Source organism: Harmonia axyridis, chromosome 6 (assembly GCF_914767665.1).
Source record: "Harmonia axyridis chromosome 6, icHarAxyr1.1, whole genome shotgun sequence".
NCBI lineage: Eukaryota > Metazoa > Arthropoda > Insecta > Coleoptera > Coccinellidae > Harmonia > Harmonia axyridis.
Genome location: NC_059506.1, coordinates 8,355,674 through 8,378,705, shown reverse-complemented (window position 1 = coordinate 8,378,705; position 23,032 = coordinate 8,355,674). Strand labels below are relative to the sequence as shown.

Below are 23,032 nucleotides of genomic sequence, written 5' to 3'. Positions count from 1 at the left end.
ATTTTGTTGATTCTCCTGATGAACTCAGTTGTTAAGTCTTCCTTCATTCTTTGATGGTTTATTGGTCGGTTTTGTTTCATTCCTAGGTATTTATAAAGATCGTCTGATTTCATTACCAACTTGACGTTGCGAAACCTCCCTCGAAAAGCCTTAGTAGCATTGACGAATATAGTCAATGCTACGCTACGACTAAGGTACTTTCCGAAGGAATGGACGAAAGCCAACGTGGTTTCAATCCACAAGGCCGGCAAAGATGCTAAATTTCCGCAGAACTACCGTCCTATCAGTCTTCTCTCGTGCATAGGGAAGATCACGAAAGCGGTCATTCTGAAAAGACTGAAGATAATAACAGGAGAAAAGAAGATTATACAGTTGGAACAGTTCGGTTTTCAAAGCCAACACTCCACTGTGCAACAAGTGCTCCGAGTAGTGGAACAAATCACGGATGGATATAACCGCAAACAAGTCACAGGGGCTGTGTTCTTGGATGTGGCCAAAGCGTTTGATAAAGTATGGCACAAAGGACTGCTATACAAACTGCTTGCGGCCGATTTTCCACTGTCCATGGTCCAATTTCTAGCTTCTTACCTGCATTCTCGTAAGTTTAGAGCCAGAGTTGACGGAGTATTGTCTTCAGAGAGGTCTCTTTCAGCCGGAGTTCCGCAAGGATCTCTGCTGTCTCCAATATTATTTACGATATATGTATCCGACATGCCAAAAACGGTGAAAACCTCCATGGCACTGTACGCTGACGACACCGCCATTCTTGCCAGTTCATGGTGTTTCAAAATGGCAACGAAGTATCTACAGGAAGCCATCTATAGACTTCAATCCTGGTTTGCTCGATGGAGAATCGAAGTAAACCCTGAGAAGAGCGAAGCCGTTCTTTTCAGTCGAAAGAAGGAAGATCCCATAGGACATGTCGTAATGTTCGGTAGGAGGATCGAATGGAAAGACGAGACCAAGTATCTGGGAGTGATACTTGACAAGAAGCTTACTTGGAAACAACACGTCACATCAGCTGTGACGAAGGGAAAGACACCAGCGGCAGCGTTGCAACCGCTACTTCGCAAAAGCAGCAAAATGTCTCTTTCCAACAAGCTTCTTCTCTATAAGTCCACCATTCGGCCGGTCATGTCTTACGCATGCCCGGCTTGGGGATACGCCGCAAAGACGCATCTGCAGAGACTTCAAGTCGTGCAGAGTACGATCCTGAGACGAGCCGTAAATGCACCATAGTTTGTCAGCAACGTACGGATACATGAAGACCTGCATATACCATTCCCAGACGACCATCTAATAGATCTGAGCGTGAAGACCTTCAATAAAATGAAAAATCACGCAAACCCTCTTATAAGGAAGGCTTGCGACTAGGATGAAAAAGCCCCTAGGAAACACAAAAGACCGAAGATGGTACTTCCCTAGGAAGTGTGTATAAGAGCCAAACCCTTACTGACACAGAGATTGTGTAATGATTACTTACACAAACCTTCTGAAGTGGCATATTGCCACCTGCTAGAGCAGACCAAAATAGCTCACCAGAGCTGAATTATATTGAGATTCAGCAGTAAAAGGCTAAAAGCCTGACTGCAAAAGAGAATGAAGTTCCAAGTTCATTGCTCTTATCTCCTGTCCATTGGAAAGAGCGATCGGTTCATCTTGGATTTTTCCTCGCACTACGCTAACAGTACGACACTTGTCCAGTCCGAATTTCAACCCCACGTCTTTCCAAAAAATTTCCACCAGTTTGACCATAATTTGCAAGTGGATTTTGTCGCCTCTTATACCTAAGTTTTAGGTCATCCATGTATAGCAAATGATTGAGTGCAATAGTATTTCTATTGCCTTTGACATTAAAACGTTTTTCAGTAGCATTCAGTTGTTTAGAAAGGGGGTTCAGCGCCAAGCAGAACCATAAGGGACTCAATGAATCTCCTTGGAAAATTTCCCTTTTCCCAGAAAGATTGAAACCTAGAACTTCATTTGAAGGATCAACGATTAGACTTTTGTTGGAGACATTACAAGAACTCCATTCCGAACGCCAAATTTCCTTGTCACTTTCATTAGATTGAATGAAGGTATTAATCCACAAAGGTTTTCGTGTCTTCAATCTGTCAGTTTCCTTTCTTATTTAATTTCTTCTTTTTTCTACTGTTGGGAGACTTTCCTCCCTACTGCATGTCACTTTTTTTTTTATTTAGTTCTTTGAAAGAGGTATTTCCTCTTATCTGTCATTCTTATTTTGATTTGTAGTATCTTTCTTAATTCCTTATTTTCATGCTCTTTTAGCGTCTCTTTTGTCTTCTTTGTTTGTTTGTTGACTATTTCCTCAATAATTTAAATTTTCAGTTCTTCTCTGATTTGTTGGCTGGTTATATACCATGGGGCGCCATGTAACTCCTGCATACCTAATGTTTGGTATTAGCACTTTTTTTATTATCTTTAGCTTGTTTTCTAAAGAAAGTTTACTTTTAGGGTTGAGCAGCGGGTACAGTCTACCGTGCAATTGTCTTGCCTTTTTCTTCTATGTGTTTGTTAAAATTCATTCCTTCATCCAGTATAACTCCCAGATGTTTTGCTCCCTTTTTCTCGGAAATAATTTCGGGTGATTCACCGGAGACACGAGCTGACACGAGTAGGACTGAACAACTATTACGTACGGCCGAAATGAGTACACTGAGGAATATAGTTGGAAAAACCAGAAAAGATCGCATAAGGAACTCGGCGATAAGGGAAGAATGTGGAGTGGTAGACATCGGGAAATTCGTCAGGAACAGACGCAGAGAATGGAATGATCATGTTGGTAGAGCGGGCTATGAAAGACTTATAAAGATAGCACGAGATCGAAAACCCACTGGAAAGAGAGACGTAGGAAGACCAAGAAAAAGGTGGCTGGAGAGCTGGGTATTCACCTCGGTAGAGACACCGTGAAGAAGAACAGGTTACGACCTAAATAAAAGAGGAAGAAGAAGAAGATTCACCGTGATGTCCTATTAAACGTTTATGTAAAACTAATCACAATTTTGTGCTGAAAATTTGCATGTTGAGGTTTGAGAGAATATTCTTTCTCCCTGGAATATTTCCAGGTCTCTACAACTCCCGGTTATATCGGGATTTAACAAATACTACTTCCTTATTTCAAATGGCACACCCAGTATGATAGCTTCGGTTTTTTTGATTTGTTCATTCGTTCCTTTGATGTGTAGAGTGTAGACAAAGACAGCCGAAAAACTGATACAAAAATTGACTAAAGTTGGCTTCTGAAAAATAGCTCATCAAGTGTGAAAATATTTCTGACAAAACAAATTAGATAAATATTATAATGGCTTTTAAGATATTTGATAACGTCTGAATTGGTATTGTTGTCGGAAGCAAGTCCATATTGTTTGATTAAATAATGAAATAGTATGTATCCGTATGGTATGAATAATCAAAACAATTTTCTAATAATCTTGACGCGAGTGAATATAAAAGTAGTTTAGTAATGGCATGATATTCTAATCTCGACTCTACGAGTTCACGGTATACTTCGTTGATCATATTCATACCATGAGTTCCTCAAATACTGATTCTGTGCTCAGTGTTGTAGTTCAACAGATGATGATAAACAAAAATATCGTGGACTACGAATATGACGTCGATGGAGGTACCTCCAGAACAGATGGATTCTTAGGGGATGTGATATTTTTTCATGTGAAATATAAGAACAAAATAGATTACCTCGTTTTGAAAACAGGAAAAACGAATGAAAATGTTCGGAATCTTGTGGATGCTGATACTTTGTATAATAGAGAAATTTGTATGTATACAAAAGTTATTCCATTACTAGAAGAATTCGCCAAAATCAAGAATATCACAGTTTTACCAACATTCATACCCAATCTTGTATTTCACCATAAGGAAAGCCTTGTCTTGGAAAACCTCAGAAAACAAAATTTCCAAATGTGGAATAGAAGAAAACCTATGACTTTAGCACACCTTGAGCTCCTCTATGAAAATTATGGAATTTGGCATGGGGTCACAATGGCCTTCAAGAATCAAAAACCTCAGGAATTCTTGAAATGTGTAAGTGGTTGGCGTGATTGCAGATTCAGATTAAATAAAACATTAGCTCTTTCGCGGTATCTCAAAAAAGAATTTTCTGAAGCAATGATAAGACTGGCTGATAGGAATAGAAGTGATTTGGTTGATGTTTATAAAAATTATATTGACAAAATAGATGATGTGCTGTATAGAAGAGACCTTAAAAAGGAAGACATGCTGATAATTAGTCATGGTGACACTTGGTGTAATAACTACTTGTTCAGAAACGAGGTGAGTGCTTTCAATGTTTTCTTTACTTCGATTTATGGGAAGAGAAAATAACGAAAGAAAGAATAATAATGAAACATATTAATAGAAATCATAATTATGATATTATTAATCAATACATGCTTCCATATTTATTATATTATTTCAGCTTGACATGTGTTTAGTAAAGTGAGTGATCAAACTCTCAATTCATGTAAATTTGTTGTCTTTATCAAAATACGGTGTAATGTCGTTTGTGGAATGCCGAATTTCCAACAGTTAGTATTGCCTGGCGCCTGTCGATAAGGAGCTTCACGATGAACCAATAGTGCCTTAGGTTTGCGAATTGAGAGTGCTAAATTTTCAAAAATTTTGTAGCAAATTCAAACTATTTCGATGCGTTGAAGCTTGTATCGTTTTATATTTAGTAATAGTTTTTTCTTGTCAAATGTCAACAAATGAAAATTGACTTCTGCCTCTGCCCAGATAAGTTAGAAAAGTGTTTCAGTGACCGAAAAACCTATCAACCCTGTTAACCAAATACATGTTATCCAAAATGAAACCTTTTATTGGATAACTTTACTACCAAAAAATCAACATCTATCCTTATAAACAAAATATTCTTAATATAAAGGGCGTTTTTTTTTAGAGCTGTAGAACTTTAAATTGCAATAAAACAACGAGGAATTATTCGATTGACATGAATTTTATTTATCCGCAAGATAATCTTGTGGCATTACATTTTAAATATGATTTCTTGCATATGACCGCCATGGCTGGCTCGGATGTAGTCCAATCAGGACGTCCAATTTTCGATGACTTTTTACAACATTTGTGGCCGTATATCGGCAATAACACGGCGAATGTTGTCTTCCAAATGGTCAAGGGTTTGTGGCTTATCCGCATAGACCAATGACTTTACATAGCCCCACAGAAATTAGTCTAGCGGTGTTAAATCACAAGATCTTGGAGGCCAATTCGCAGGTCCAAAACGTGAAATTAGACGGTCACCAAACGTGTCTTTCAATAAATCGATTGTGGCACAAGCTGTGTGACATGTTGCGCCGTCTTGTTAGAACCACAGCTCCTGGACATCATGGTTGTTCAATTCAGGAATCAAAAGGTTAGTAATCATGGCTCTATACCGATCACCATTGACTGTAACGTTCTGGCCATCATAGTTTTTGAAGAAGTATGGACCAATGATTCCACCAGCCCATAAAACGCGCCAAACAGTCAGTTTTTCTGGATGTAACGGTGTTTCGACATACACTTGAGGATTAGCTTCACTCCAAATGCGGCAGTTTTGTTTGTTGACGTAGCCATTCAACCAGAAGTGCGCTTCATCGCTAAACAAAATTCGCTTATGAAAATCAGGAACAACGGCAATCTCATTTTGGGCCCATTCGATGAATCTACGCCTTACTTGATGATCGTTTGGCTTCAATTCTTGCACTAGTTGGATTTTCTAAGCACGCAAACCAAGATCCTTCCGCAAAATCTTCCATAAAGTGGATGGACACAGATTCAATTCCTGTGATCGATGGCGGATAGACTCATTCGGGTCTTCCTCAATGCTACGCTCTACAGCAGCAATAGCTTCTTCTGTACGCACCGTACGGCGTCTCTGGCGATGCGAGTTATCAATAAGACGTGGTGTGAAAACGTTCCATGGTTAATCGAATTAACTGCTCTGATGGACGATTTTGTCGACGATAAAATGGACGTAGTGCGCGATACGTATTCCGCACAGAACCATTATTTTCGAAATGAAATTGCACTATTTGCAAGCGTTGTTCAGGCGTGAGTCTATTCGTGATGCCAAACCAAACTGAGAATGAATCACTTGACAGCTGTTAAATCGGTCGCCATCTTGAACAGTAATGCCAACTTAAAGTTATATACCTCGAAAAAAAACACCCTTCATTATAGACATATTATTTTTAATCGTTTTCTAAAATGTAAAATGTAAACATTGTTTTAATTATTTTGATTGATAAATTAATTTTGACAAAAACAGTCAAAAACTGTTTGATCGTTGTAAAAAGGCCATTATAAGGCCGAAACATATATAGGATAAATTTGAAATAGAATGATAAATCAAACAACTTTTCCTTTATCAGAAATTTGTGCGACAATCCCAAGAAAATATTCAAATGTCTTATATTATAGACTATTATTACTCACGGAAATACTAAATTGAAAGTAATCAATATGATTTTTTCAGCTTCCTGCCGAGGAATCCAAACCAAATCGAGTATATTTTCTAGATTTCCAACTGTCAAGACCTGAATCTCCAGGAACAGAAATAAGCAGTATTCTGTACACTATGGGAGGCAAGGACTCTTTCGATAACATAGATAAGCTGCTCAAAATCTACCATAGCAAATTATCAGAAACATTGAAGAGATTAGGAAGTGATCCAGAGAAATTGTTCACAATGAACGACTTGAAAAGGCACTGGAAGCGATATGCTTTTTTCAATGTTTTACATAGTTTCATTTATACAAGAATTTCACTGTGTGATGACGATGATGCTCCAGATCTGAATCAGATGGCTGAGAATGGGGCAGATTTCGATGGCGCTTTCTTTTTCGAGATGAAAAATATGGATTTGTTCTGGGACAGGGTTCTAGAAATATTCATACATTATGGAGAGATGTTGAAAGAGCCTATATATGAATGAATGTTTCGAACATATTTCACAATTTAGCATTATAAAAAAACAATTTCCTAGTTGATTACGTTCTTAAAAACAAAAGATATCTTTTATTCATTTTTGTACATAAATATAGTTTATTTTGATTTCGATTGTATTGCCTAACTCGAAAATCAAAATATTGGTTTTATATTTCTAAGAATGAATTGTTTATTAGATCCAATTACATGCATATCAAGATTCATAGGTGATAAGAATGTGTTTTTGATTTAAGCCAAACCAGCTGATTCTGTTTTCAAGAAATTTAGCATGCATATGAATAGTTGGTCATCACGGAAAAAACTTCAATATGGAATAATTTCAGCATATAACTGACCAATATCATTTCTACTGATAATATTCTGTAAAAAAATACATTTCCAAAAAAGTTAATATAATAATTAAATATTAAATATATCTAACTCAAAGAAAATATTTCCAGTTTCAATATCAGAATGCATCCTTATTGTTCACAACGTCCAATACTTTACCACTGTTCGTTTTTTGGAACAAACACCACATAGATTTTTCCTATAAAATGCACATAATTTCATCGGACAAATCCAAAATATTGAGTTTATATCGCCAGGCTCGAGAAAATTCAGAGCAGATTTTTAGAGTTTATTCATTTTAAATTTAACTTTCGTTTATCTCCTAGAAATCCCGAAATTATATTCTTCAATTTATTCAATTTGGTTCCATTTCCCTCGAACATATAAGAAAAATCATTGCTGTCCTTTTCCTATATAAACTGCTGAACAATATAATTCCCCTGACCTTCTTTCCTCTACAATGTGTCTACTTTAGACTGACCAATACTTCAAGGTGAGACTCTACATGTGATTTTCAATTTTTCATATAAAATCAATCAGACTCCTGTTATCTTTGTAGCTTCATCAAATTTGATCGCATATCTCAAAAGAGCGTGAAATTCGCTATGACACAAGATTTTTGTGTGCCAAAAAATTTCTTACTGCGGGCGTGTTAAGCAGCTGAACATAACTATTCTTAGGTGAACAATATCAATCATATTTTTCTAATAGGTTTATCGATGAAAAATGAATGATTGTGAACATATTTTCTCTTCAGCAAAAACTACTTCATTCAGTGATCTTTCGAATGACATATCAACTTTTGTACTAGCAGCTTGTTTTCTGCCTCAATATCATGGCTAACATGGTAACGAAAAATAAGAAATTATTCAAACCTGATTTTCTTCCATCTTGAAGCTCTTAATGACTGAAAATTAACTCATAGCAAATGTTCAAAATGTCTACCACCTTGTTCAATACATTCCACATATGGTTTTCTTACAGAATCTACAACCCTGCCTAGTTTCTGACGCATTTCTGCACAACACAATTCAATTCTATTCATCATATTATCTCTAGTTTCATTCTTATGTCATCGATAAATCTAAAAATAATTATGTGTATATGTAAGATTTTCGAAATGAATATTATTATTATTTTTTTTTGTTACTTTGAATGAAGGCATCGACTGCTATGGTCATTAGCCTGGAATATTGTTATTATTATTATGTTTATCTGCCCACCACACAAGCAGGAATTTTTTGCACATTTTGGCACGAAAAATTCTTGTTTTAAAGCCAATTTCAGGCTTTTTTGAAATATGTGATCAAATTTGATGAGGCTACAAGGATAACTGGAGTGTGATGGATTTTATAAGAAAAATTGAGATATTTCATAAAAACACAGAATGATGAATTACCGTCAATTTTTCGATCATGAGTTATTTCACATTTAGTTGAAAATCACATGTAGATTCCCTGCTTGAACTTTTAGAATTTTTAAAGTAGACACTCTGTATAACTTTCCTTGTTCCTTGTCGTTTTCTCAGAAGTAGTGATGAGTTCCATATTCTCTTTCGAAATACTAGTGGCGCTTTGAGAGCACCTCTCTGTAGGATGATGCGATGCTCTCACTGTTTGAATGCCATAGATTTGTTTCATCTAAGTAAAAATTCAATCAAGCAGAGTTCAAAAGGATGTACTTGTATCAATAGGATATTTTTTTCAATTGATCGTTACGCTAGCTTCTCCATACCTGTACGTTTCTTTGTTTTTATTATTTCACTATACCTCTTTTATTTTTATTGTTTCACTATATTATGGTTTTCATTGTTTTTATTGTTTCACTAAGTATGTCTTATTTAGTTTATTAATTCAGTTAATTTATTCTTTCTACAAATATGGCTATTAATTTGTTCACTGTTTTTTTTCCAACCAGTGGGTACTGTTTTTGTGGTTATCACCTGAGAGATAAATATTGGACCAGAAAGAGAGTCTCTAATGAAAGCTGCAGAACATTCAATACAAGAGGCAGCAGGTAGCATGTGTCAAAAAAAATAGGGAAATTTTCGATAACAAATCACATACGAAAATTGATGGGGAAAGGGATATAAAAGTGGAAATAAAATTTCGAGAAGTATTTCATTTTGTATGCGTGTGTCTGATTTCAGCCAGTTATTATTTTTTTAATAACTAAAATTTTTCCCTTCGGTATGCTCGCATCCCTTTAGGGGGCGCCCCCACAGGTTAGAAATGCTACCTCATGATACTGACAAATTGAATTCAATATGAATTAACGCATTATTCGGTCCGCCTTGACTATGCATCGAAAATTCCAGATATTCAATAGCTCATAAAATATTGATGCAAAATGTGCCATTATTCCAAATAAGCTTGTTTGAAAGAGTATGCATTGTACATTCTGAGGGGAATTTCACTTTCGCAAATTCGATGTACAAGGTGTTTTACAAAATGTGGAATAAAGAATATAATTTTCTCAGTCCGAACCTGCGCTATCGACAAGTCATTATAAGTGCAAATATTAGACATTGGCCTATACTCATTCCCTCAAATTTTCGTGAAGATCCATGCAGGCGTTCAAAAGTTATGCCGATTGAAAGTTTTTGATGAAATACATAAAACATCCTGTATCTCTCAAACTAGTTAGGACATATTTCGAGCACTGATTCAGATTCGCCAAGATGTCCTGCATCTGCCCTGAAGACCTGTACAATCATTCGGGAAACACCCTGTATATACCTACACCATGACAATCGAATTGATACTGCCACAATAGAACCTGATATAATGTTTGAAGTAATCATATAATACTGTTTTATAATACCAAACCCGGGGTAGATGAATTATACAAAAGTGTACCAATTATAGTAGTTACATCTCGTCGTTCCGGAAGATGACCCACCACAGATATTTATTATATTTTGAAAATATCTGGAGTAGACAGTCGAATCCTATACCAATTCGAAAGAAATGGAAATGGAATATCTCGATATAATTATATGAAGGAACTCTCAACACGTCCACACAAGAATTAACAATAATTTTTTTCCGCGAAAAATTCGAGATAGGGCAGCAAATATTTTCGGAAGCCAGTCTACATATTACCAGGCAGCTGAAGAAACTCAAGGAAAAAAATAGGAAGAGATGTGGCCTTGGTCCCCCCAAAAAAGAACCGAAAAACGAGCTTATCATTTTGAACATGTTAAAAACCAATGTCTAAAATATTGCTGAGCCGTGTACCCATACTGTATAAAATTGATTTTTGTTCCACATGGACATGAGTTAGTCAGAAATGTTGGGATTGTTATTTTTTTCTCATAAATGAAGGGAAATTTGTTTTCTGAACATATTTTCAAATATGGGGAAATATGGGTATATAGGATCCGGTATTAGTACGAATGGAAAAGATGGGTAGTAGCAGTTACGGGTTAAAGATGGAATTCGTGGATTTATTGAGGACATACAGCCGCAAATGGCATGGAAAATACCATAAAAATTATATGATGCTCCAAACGTAGCCGCGGGGGCCATTTGGTTGAACTTTCCTCTCTACAATAATTTAAACATTCATCAATTTCTCTTAAAATATACTCATTTTTTCAGTATTTCAATGAAACCTCTTATTTGAAAACCCTTTTCTCTATTCAGATGGCTTCTGCGACTCATTTTTTTCTGTTTTATGTTCCATTAATAAAGATCATCGTTTTGATGATTGAAAAATTCAACTGGTTCAATGAGCATAATTTCTAGTTCCCACACTATAATCTACAGCATTTAAATAAGCGACTAATAAAATTCATCACTTTCGACAACAACAATCTTAAAGAGTTAATTGGTTCATTCCTGGAATGGTGTAAAGTTTGAAGTATTATTTACAATTATAACCCATAACCCACCTCTCACAAATTCGAAATTTCAAGGTGATATTTTGATAATTTAAAAGAAGTACAGTATTCACGTGAAATCTAGAGCTCTTGGGTGCCCGTTTATTCAAATTCATGCCTTAAAAAATCTGTATACAGGATGAGTCTTTGACTTGTCAATATGTTTCAATAGTTGATTCTTGAGGTCAAAAGGAACATTTTTTTTCCTTTACAATTTTCTCATTCGGACCAGATAAAATATTCAGGCACTCTAACAAGAGTTACTTTTTTTTCATTCTTTTCATTCAAAAGTATTAATTGATTAGTGATACTTATCTATGAACTCTCATCTTTAAAGTCTTATTTACAATAAATTGATATTTGGCTCAATATTATTACAAAGCATAATCATCTTTAAACAGATATATTGTCTCAGATCTATTCAGATGTCGCGTCGTTTAGAATAGAATTTTTCTTTGCATATTTATATAAATGAATTTTCATTTTGATTAGATCAATTCGATGTTATTTTAGGATTACGAAATCCATTTGATGCGTCAATAATCAACACCAAATTTGTTTCACGAATAAATAGAATATTATCCTCCATAAATTCAAATGTCTAATGAATGTACCTATATAAGGCTCATTTTTCTCAATGAAATGATCAGTGCGGAGTGGAGTATTGAGAGCAACCGAGTTGATTCAATATGTCTGTCATTAACACCCAATCACTCCTGTGTGATATTTTGAAACAAATTATGAAAGAGAAGACAAATGAACATTACACATTCAACATCGATGGCGGTACCAACAACTCAGATGGATACATGGGAGAAATAGTGTTCTTTCACGTGATATTGGAGGATAATGAACGACTCAATTTAGTATTGAAATCTGCAAAATCCCATAAATCTCTTAAAGAGATCCTTTTCTCAGATATTATCTACAACAGAGAGTTTCTTATGTACACCAAAGTTTTTCCCGAGTTGGAAAAATTCACGAAGAGTAAAAATGTTCAAGACATGGCCACATTTATACCGAAAGTTTGGTTTGCTGAAAAACACTTAGACCAAGTGAATATCGTTCTCGAGAACCTGAAACTACAGAATTTCCATATTTGCGACAGAAAAAAGCCTATGGATTCATCTCATATGCGAATACTTTTCGATACTTACGGAAAATGGCATGCAATATCAATGGCTTTCAGAGATCAACATCCAGAAAAATTCTCAAGATTAGTTGAAAATTGGGTAGATCCAAAATTGAAGTTGATCAAAAGTTTCGGTTTTGTGAAACATCATGGTATAGATTTATCTGTTGTGAAAAAAATGTCGATTGAGCGGAAACGATTCGATCTGGTGAAACTCTTGGACAGTATTGAAGGACAAATGGAAGATATTTTATTCAGGAATTATTCTGAAGATGAAAATTTGCTGATTATAAGTCATGGAGATAATTGGTGTAATAATTATATGTTCAAATATAAGGTTAGTAATTTTTTTCATTTTTTTCGTTAGAGAAAGCACTCCAAATTATTAAATATGGATTTTTATTTTATGCATACAAAATATTCGTATTAGTTTGAAAATTTTCTGCCCGTACTGATTGCTGTTGTCCATTTCACTTTGTATAGTTCTTGAGAAATAAATTAATCACGTCTCATCCTCAAAAAGTGATGGATCAATATGTTCTTGCTACCCTTTTCTATATTAAATTTCATGCAGATATCTCTGAAATTTTTTTTAAATATTTTTAGAATATAGACAGTTGCAAACGTAACCTTCATTCATTTCACTGGGTTACAAAAAATGTCTCTTTGAGAAAACGTTATTCTAATAATAATATTGAAGTATTGAATTACGCAATTTCATGAGGAATGAACCAATCAAAACTCAATGTCTTTTGAATATTCTCATCTGATGATATCAGAACTCTATTTAATTTTATCGCGTCAAAGTTTAATTGAACCATTCGAATGATTTCCACATTTAAATTGTTCAAATGAATGGAATATTCATTTCTATAGTAAGAATTAAATATTTTATATGCTCGAAATCATGTGTTATATAAGAAAGAAACAATAACAAGAAGCACTCACTCACAACTGGTTTACAAAGTGGAAAGTAATGCTATCATAACGTTATAGCCCATAAAATAATTCTTCTACTTCCCCTACATAAAGTGCCGAAATTTATACATCTTGCCAACTATGTGACTGCCTTTTTTAAGCTCTGCGCAACAAAAAACTGTGCGATTTACTTTACCGTAAATAGAAAGCAGTATCTATCAACCACCAATAATACGGTTGCATCTGTAAAGTAAATCACACGGCGAATAACCAATAGGATAAAATTTAGTAGTTTCCACGCAAACGAATTGATAACAGTCCGCATAGCCGATAACCTTTTGACGTTTCGTAATTATGTCGTGATTTGCCACCAGTTTTTGGATTTTGGAGTTTTCATGGAAATGATTTCGGTCGTTGAGAAAGTAAAGCATCTACACAACTAGAGTTGTAAAACAATTAAGCACTCGCCGCTTCTCGTAACTTTTTCTAGTAAAATTTTTCCCTTTTTCCGAAAACACTGAAATCTGCATGGGATCATCTAGAGCTCAAATAGGATAACCACATCAAAGTTGAATTCGAATGATAATTGCAGAAGTTCATTGTGTTTTCATTTCACGAGCCAAAGCTGTCTATTATGGTCAGACAAATGGGGTTCAAATGTATTTCTCTCTATCACTAAACAGTTGGAGAATATATTGTCGAATTCTGTTCCACACCAAAATCTTCAAATAAATCCTCAAGTTTTCTTGAGTCTGCGCATTCATTAGACATGTTTACATTAAAAGCACCCCAAACAAATATGTGTCTCTGGTGCAAGTTCATGTTCACCCCCTTATGCAAGCCAATAAGCCATGTCTTGCATTGCGGACAAGCTCATACCTATATGATACCATGGGGGGTCTATATTCGGCAAAAATGGCCGATCTCATTTCTTTCATCCAGATTTCGCAAATTTCAATGACAGATTCCACAGAGCTTTCCGAAATATAATGTAAATCTTAACTTGTTATTATTGTTATTAGTTATTTTATCTGAAATGATGCGCTTTCATGTTGTTAGCCAGGAACGCTCAATTCGTTGAGGTTATTTCTGCCTATTCAATGTTCTGTATAATGTGGCAACCTGCACGTTCTCCCGAACTAAGATCTCTTGCAGTTGTTCAATTCTCCCATTTATCGAGAGGATATTAATATTGAGTAGTTTGAATCTGCTCTCTCGGTGATTTACTGTAATAAAAAAAAATGAAATCTTCAATTTTTATACCTTGGGGCCAGAATCTTTCCTGATTCAGTTCCTCCTCCTCCTTTAACATCACTAGATTATTTGTTATGCAGTTATGTTAAAGACAGGGTTAATACAAGGCAATCAAATCGATTCCAGCTTTGAGTACTTAAAATACTTGGACTTTGTCGAGTCCTCGGTTAGTACCAATCCAAAATATTTGTGGCAATTTGCGAAAAATAAAAGAGATTCTTCAGTTCAGATTACGGCAATAAAAGAGAAGTATACGAATAGAGTAATTACTGATTATCGGATCATTGCTGAGGAGTTTTCTGATCATATTGCTTCCATTTTTAATCCATCTAATGTAATCAATCCTTTCAAATTCGCTCAGAAATAACAAAATGTAGAATGTCATTGCAAACCTCCTGAAGCTGTTTTGAAAAAAATTAAAGATCTGCCAAATGAACCTGCAGGAGCGGATAATCTGTCAACGTGCTTACTAAAGAATTGCGCTACTGCTTTCGTTGCTCCTCTTCACAGGCTGTTCAATAAGTCTCTGAGTGAAGGTTGCTTTCCGACAATCTGGAAGATAGCTTTAATTGTACTAATTCATAGATCAGGAAATAAACAACTTTTAGAGAATTATAGGCCAATATCTGAATTCTGTATCATAGCTAAAATCTTCGAATCACTCATATGCGACCATCTATAAAGTGAAGTTAAGAACATCATTAACGTCGTGCAGCACGGATTTGTGAGGGGACGTTCTGTTGAGACCAACTTATTTCTATACACAAATTTCCTTCTTGAGCGGATGAACGCTGGTTTTCAGGTGAATGCTATCTATGCTGATTTCAGCAAGGCCTTTGACAAAATTGATCATGGTATTTTAATTAGAAGGCTTGCTGAGGTTGGTGTACATGGTAGTCTGCTGAGATGGATATCTTCTTATGTTAACAACAGACGTCAATCAGTGGTAATCGGTGATTGTTGCACCTCTTACAGAAATCTTACTTCTGGAGTACCACAAGGGTCTCATTTGGGACCTTTGCTCTTCAATATTTATATCATTCTCATTCTCATTCTCATTCTTGGCGCCAAACCGATAAATACGGTCGTGTCAAGAAAGCGATAATTAGTGGAAAAGTGATTAAATTTGAAAAGAATTGTGTGGAGAAGTGAGAGAAAGCTGTGATTCTCAGGTGGTGATAAAGGCAGTTGATGAGATACTTCATAGTAAAAATATAAAGTAAGGAAAATATAGACTTAAAAGATTGAGGTTAAAATAAACTAAACAATAACAGAGATTGAAATCATAGGTTTTCTGCAACTGAAGCGCTAGCGAGAGTATCGGGTCGGGACCTGAATCGAGTAGGGGACCGGCGGCGGCGCAACCGTGCTCTCGACGCACAGAAGTTGCGGAACGAGATTTGGGAATTCTGAGGAGAGTGTTGTAACTCGAAATCTCTAATGAACAAGGGCGATTACAAAAGAAGTAGAAGTGAAGAAGAAGGGGAAGATATTTTCGCAAAGTCAAAAAAGGTAATAAGGTCACCCAACATCAAAAATAAGGGAAAAGATATGGAAGTCGAGAGTTTGAAGGCAATGTTTGAGAATATGATGGAGCAGATGAAATTGGAGATGCGAAGAAATACGGAGGAAGTGAAATTGGAGATGAATAAATTGAGGAAGGAAATGCAGGTTAGGGAAAGTCAGTGGGAAAATGAAAGGAAAGAACTAGAAAGTAGAATAAGGAATTTGGAGGATAAAGTAGACCGAGAAGAAAGATTGAAAAGGAAGAATAATATAGTTGTGAAAAAATTCAAAACAAGTGATGGAAATGAAAAGGAAAAGATCGAAAAATTCATCAATGAGGAGCTGAAGATAAAGGTAAACATAGCTAAGGCATACAAAATAAATCGAGGAAAGGAAAATGAAATGATAGTTGCTGAAGTTGAAAGCTGGGAACAGAAACAGAATATAATGAGAAAGAAACAAATGTTAAAGGGAAAAGATATCTTTATTGATAATGATCTGACAGCGAAGGAGAGGCAGATACAAAATCAGATTGTGGAAATAAGCAAGGTGGAGAAGAAAAGAGGAAAGAACGTGAGGGTTGGATACAGAAAATTGTTCATAGAAGAGAAGGTTTTTGTATGGGATGAAAGAGAACAAGGTGTAAAGGAACAAGAAGTTCTGAAGAAACCTGACCTGGGTCAGAGTTCAAAAAACCAATAGGGATAGATAAAGGACGGCTGATTATTAAGATGAAGACAAAGCGAGGAAAGGAATCTGAGTATAGGAAAACACAAATGGAAGAAATTAGTAAGGAAACTAGAGAAGTAAAGGAGAAAAAGCGGAGAGATAACTGGAAGTTGGCAACCTGGAATGTGAGAGGTATAAAAGGCAGAGAAGACGAGCTGATACAGGAATTGGAGAGGTATGAGATAAAAATATTAACTGTGACAGAAACAAAGAAGAAGGGAATAGGAGAGCAAGTGATGAGGGGTGATCATTTAATGATTTACGGAGGAGTGAAATATGAACAACATGGAGCGGCAGGCGTGGGATGCATAATTGACAAGAATTGGAGAAAATATGTGGAACACTGGCAGGTATATTCGGAGAGACTATTGAGGGTACGTCTGAGGAGAGAAAAATCCGAGTTGTGGAACATAATAGTAGCATACGGACCAAATGAAGACGCAAAGGTGGAGGATAAGAACAAATTTTGGGAAGAATTGAACATGGTAACAGAGGAATGCAGGGGAAAAATCGTGGTGTGTGGAGATTTGAATAGCAGGGTTGGTATAGAAGGAGGAAGAGATGGGATCATAGGTAAATATGGAGAAACAAAAAAAACGAACAACGGAGAAAGACTTATAGAGTACTGCAGGATGAATAATATGATAGTTTCGAATACATTCTTTGAGCATAAAGATGTGCATAGGTACACAAGGCATGGACATAACGTTGACGATAGATCAATAATAGATTACTTCTTAGTAGAAAGAGATAATAGAAGGGACATCGCAGATGTAAGAGTGCACAGGGGAGCGGAAATAGGAAGTGACCATTATATGCTTGTAGCAAAGATAATGGGTGAAGTAAAAGAGAAGGTCGAACATAGGCAAATTAATGAAGGATATGAAAATATAAAAAGTTATAAACTGAGAGAAATGAGTGTAGCAGAAGAATATAGGAAAGATGTAGAAGAGAATATGACTAGGGTGGAAATAGGAGTTGAGGAGGGAGTGGAGGAAGTATGGGGAAGGTTCAAGAATATACTGATGGAATCAGCAAAAAGAGTGTGTGGTAGTGTTATAATTGGGGGAAACAGAAGGGGCACAGCCTGGTGGAGTGACAATTTGAAGAGACAAATTAAAATGAAGAAAATATTATGGAAGGAATATCTAAAGAATAGAAATGCATGTAATTATCAGAAATATAAGGAACAAAGGAAGAGAGTTAAGCAAGTAACTTTGGAAGAAAAGGAGAAAAGTTGGAGAGATTTTGGAGAGAGAATGGAGAAAAATTACACGGAAAATAGAAAGCTTTTTTACAGAGTCATGAAAAATATGAGGAGGGGGGAGAAGGTTGACAATACATCGATCAAGTGTAAAAGAAACAGATTGCTTGTGGGAGAGAAGGAAATAATGGAGAGATGGAAGGAACACTTCATTGAATTACTGAAGGGAAATGAAGTCAAAAAAGAAGATACACAAAAAAAAGATAAGCGATGGAAGGACGACGGGGAAGACTTGATAAGCATTGAAGAGGTTAAGGTAGCTCTCAGAAGAGTCAAGAATGGAAAAGCTGCAGGATACGATAGAATTACACCGGAAATGATGAAGAACATGGGAGAAAGGGGTATAAATGTATTCAGGGAAATATGTCAGAAAGCATGGAATTCAAAGGAAATACCACAAGATTGGAAAATGGCGATGATAGTACCAGCCTACAAGAATGGGGATAGAAAGAAATGTGATAACTATAGAGGTATAAACTTGCTAAGTACGGCTCTCAAAGTATACGAAGCGATATTGGAGAGTAGACTAAGAATAAGCACAGAGGACACACTAGATAAAGCTCAGAGTGGGTTTATGAGAGGGAGAAGTGTACAAGACCACATTTTCACTCTGAAACAGACCATTCATAAGATGAAAAGAAGTGGAAAAAAGGCTTATTTTGTATTTATAGATCTGGTGAAAGCTTTTGACAGGGTTAGTAGATCGAAAATGTGGGATATATTGAAAACAAGAGGGGTAAATAAAAATTTGGTGGAGGCTATTAAAAGTGTTTATTGTGAAAGCTTGAACTGTGTTATTGTCAGAAATATGAAGTCGGAATTATTTGAGACAAAGGAAGGACTGAGGCAGGGTGGAGTGCTGAGTCCGACATTGTTTATAGTGTTTTTGGATGAGATAATCAGAGAGGCAAAGGAGAGAACAGAGAAGCTTACAATTGGTTTTAAGAACTTAAGAAGAGTTGTAGTATCAGAATGTGCCTTTGCGGATGACATCGTATTGATGGCGGGAACAAGGAGGAGTATACAGGGAAATTTGGATATATGGAATGGAATACTGAGAAAATATGGGATGGAAATAAATAGAAGAAAGACAAAAGTGATGGAAGTGAACGATGAACGGGAGGATGATTGGAGATTGGAAATTGAGGGAGAGGAAGTTGAAAAGGTGGAATGTTTCAGATATTTAGGAGTGAACATAGAAAATACGGGAAGCCAAGAAAGGGAGATTAACGAGAGAATTGAAAAAGCCGGCAGATTATACCACGCAATTAATAAGAAATTCCTAAGAAGAACTGAAGTCGAAGAGAAAACTAAAATGACCGTGTTCAAGTCGATATTCAGACCGGTTCTATCGTACGGATGTGAAACTTGGAACACAACAAAGAGAATGAGGAGTAAACTACAGGCAGTGGAAATGAAATTTTTGAGAGGAGTGAAGGGGGTTACAAGGATGGACAGAAGGAGAAATGAGGACATAAGAGGTGAATTGGGGATAAAATCATTGGAAAGGTTTGTGGGTGAGAGGCAGTTGGGATGGTGGGGACACTTACATCGTATGGAGGAGGAGAGACCAATCAAACAAATATGGGAGGCAAAAGTCGAGAAAAAGGCAAAAAGGGGGAGACCGCAACAAACATGGGAGGATATGATAGAAGAGGAAATAAAAAAGAGAGGGAAAAGCGTCAGGGAAGCTGAGATGATGACATCAAATAGGACAGAATGGAAGAAATTTATTGAATCAAATTAGAATTATTTTAAGTTATTGTTAAGATAGAAAATGTAGATAATGAAACCCATACACCGAAAGGTAACAAATGGGATAAAGATTATATATATATATTTATATCAACAATATTGTGCAGTGCTTCAGATTTGTTAGGTTTCTAATGTATGCTAACGACCTGAAGATTTTTTGTGCCATATCTGGTTTGTCAGATTCGGCCAAGCTTCAGGAAGATTTGAATAGACTCTACAAATATTGCCATGAAAACTCTCTTTTTATCAATTTCAGTAACATTTTCACGCAAAAAAAAATCATCAGTGCCCAGTATGAGATAAACCACAATAAGTTGAATAGAGTCTTTGTAATAAAAGATTTGGGCATTCTTTATGACTCTAAGCTCATTCTCGATCACCACATCGATTACATTTTCAAAAAAGCTTATAAGATGCTAGGCTTCATAATAAGAGTTTGTAAGAATTTTCGTCAATGCCAGTCTATCCGAGCTCTGTATATAGCATATGTACAAAGTATTCTAACCTTCGGAACAGTTATTTGGAACCCATGCTATAATGTTTATATCAATCGGTTGGAAAATGTTCAGAATAAGCTCATTAGGCATATAAATAGGAAATTTCATCAAAATAGCATTAATTACAAGGTAAAAATTATGAAGAATTTGAAATTGTTAAGCCTTACAGATCAACGAATGATAAGAGATGTGAAGTTCATATACAAAATTGTAAACGTCACTGATTGTAGCGAGCTTATAGATATGCTCACCTTCAACGTCCCATCATATAACACGCTAAATGAATTTTTATTTCATATAAGTCAAAGTTCCACAAATTATCACCTGAATTCACCTCTGATTAGATGCCTCAGGTCATTCAATTCGATATCCAGTCTTGAAAATGTGGATCCTTTTTCACAATCGTTCAGGGTTTTTTTCTGGAATTTTGAAGCGATTCCTTATTGATAACATTTCTCTTTATAATATGTAGAATTGTTTTTTTTTCTCCTTATGTATCGATATATGTTGCGAATGCATTGTTACAATCTTTCGCCCTCTTTTTATTTTTTTTAATCTTTAAACACCATTGCAACTATTAGTGAGTACATATTTTTGGGTTTGTCCTGTCATGTACTCTATTTGAATAAATAAAAAAAATAATATAAAACTCAGAATATATGGAGAAACAGAAAGTTATCAAAACTTCGATGAAAAAATCGATATCTAACACCGTGTTCGTGGTGAGCAATTATCAGATATCAGCGAGGATATCAGTGTTCATCCATAATTGCTAAACCTTACATCTAAATTTATCTTTTTATTTTGATTTTCCAAACAAAGTTCTTGTTGAAAAAATGATGATAAAAGTTTGTCCCACCAAATCAAATCAATGCATAATTAATTCAGACAAGATAACAAGCGATCACACGTATATATCGAAAAAATATACGAACGAATATTGAATGATTGGAAAAGCAAATGACCAGTGTCAAATTAATATTTCAGGAAAACGAAGGAACTTCCACGCCAACTGATGTTTTTTTCATAGATTTCCAATTATCAAGACTAGACTCACCTGCTCTGGAGCTTAGCAGTACACTTTACAACATGGGAGATAAAGAAACCTTCAAAGATTTTGATAATCTTCTTAATATCTACTACAAATCTTTTTCGAAAACTATGAAATTATTGGGAAGCAATCCTGCTAAATTATTCACCATGGATGATCTCAAAAGCCATTGGAAGAGGCATGCTGTGCACACAATTGTATACGTCTTTGTTTACCTACGGATTTCTTTATGTGATGCGGATGACGCTCCAGATCTGATCAAAATGGCTGAGGATGGGACAGATTTTGATGGCTCCTTTTCATTCCATACAAAAAATATGGATCTTTTCTGGGAAAGAGCCTATGATATTTTCATACATTATACAGAGTTTGTAAATAAAATCTCACATAAATGAAGATGGGCTTTTATTACTGGAAAATATATTCTTATCCATCTCTCTCGATATTTCGTTTTCCGTTTTCGTGTCTTTCAATGGCTCACGCCGAAGTACTATATCGTCGGCTAAGAGTGTAAATCTGCTAAGTCCATTTTGAACAATTTCACAGGAGACCAAAAAAACCGTACAGTACAGTGTTATAATAATAATAATAATAAGAGAGTTTATTCATGAAAATACATTCAATAGAGTTTATTGAAGTAGGTACCTACCACTAGGTATAACTCTTTAAAAGTCATTGTCAATAATCCCATTTTGTTGTAGTTAATTCTATTATGATGAATAACTAGATTCTGGTTTATCCGACCAAAAATTGAAAGGAGAAATTATGGATACCCATCATGTGACTTTTGTATTGGCAATCAAAGAATGTTATTGCTTCCATAAATTCACAGGTTTTGGTCTTTTTCGAATTTTTCACGATATTTGGAATTGCTGTTTTGAATAAACACGCGAGATTTTAACTTTTTTTTCTATATACTTTTCAAATATTCTTTGGTGTCCCGGAAGAAAGCGACAAACGGATACCATGAATGAAGGTCATCATGAAGGACTCGTATCAAGAGGTTTCAATCTCCTGAGTGCCTTTGTTTGGGATATACAGGGTGATGTTCATCTTAAGAGTGGAAATACACAGTTCAATAACTCTTTAATAGCATTCCTTCATTATCACTGAAATCGAGTAAATCAGATCCGGACACGGAAAATTTCAGACTTTTTCTATTTTCCTAAATATTGGATCACACTGTACGTGAACATTATTAATTTTTTTCCGTTTTCGTAACCACAGAGGATTAATACGTAATAAAAATTCTAAATCTCTGCTTGGCACGGTCATACAGGGTGGTCAATAAACTTTTCCTTATGAGTAAATTTTTTTCAGTTCAATAACTCTTCAACTAAACATTATTTAGAATTTTGCAGTTCAGTGGGAATTGAATCAATAATGTCCGTATTTTTTACGTGTGGTAATCCAAATCAAAGGCTAATCCAAAATCAGTGATTCATCAAATTTCCCAATTTTGATTCTCAATAAATGTTTGGTGCGGTATCAACAACAATCGTTCGATTTGCCATAATATTGTTGAAAATAAGTAGACAGGAGAAATTCATGAAAATTTTTAGAAACAAAATTTTATTTGTTTGGAAACATTGTGGTTGCAATATTATGGAGATAATGCGCACTAACAAAATAGTGCGCGAATATTTGACTGAGACTATTGGAAACGGATGGTTTGGCAGATATAGAAATGTGGCTTGGCTTCCTCGATCCCTTTATCTGACAC

The 23,032-nt window shown here is 35.5% G+C and overlaps 3 protein-coding genes across 6 annotated transcripts in view; 2 read left to right on the top strand and 1 right to left on the bottom strand.

Annotated features, from left to right (window-relative positions):
- Nucleotides 1–23,032, bottom strand: part of LOC123682997 (guanylate cyclase 32E-like) — a 182,272-nt gene that overhangs the window by 111,097 nt on the left and 48,143 nt on the right. The window lies entirely within an intron of this gene.
- LOC123683001 lies at nucleotides 3,416–7,101 on the top strand. The gene is made up of 2 exons (XM_045621894.1): nucleotides 3,416–4,314; nucleotides 6,518–7,101. Exons 1-2 carry the CDS (start codon nucleotides 3,550–3,552, stop codon nucleotides 6,974–6,976), a joined length of 1,224 nt encoding a protein of 407 aa, XP_045477850.1. The 5' UTR covers nucleotides 3,416–3,549; the 3' UTR covers nucleotides 6,977–7,101.
- LOC123682998 lies at nucleotides 11,831–21,705 on the top strand. Its single transcript, XM_045621891.1, has 2 exons — nucleotides 11,831–12,672; nucleotides 21,246–21,705. Exons 1-2 carry the CDS (start codon nucleotides 11,893–11,895, stop codon nucleotides 21,702–21,704), a joined length of 1,239 nt encoding a protein of 412 aa, XP_045477847.1. The 5' UTR covers nucleotides 11,831–11,892; the 3' UTR covers nucleotide 21,705.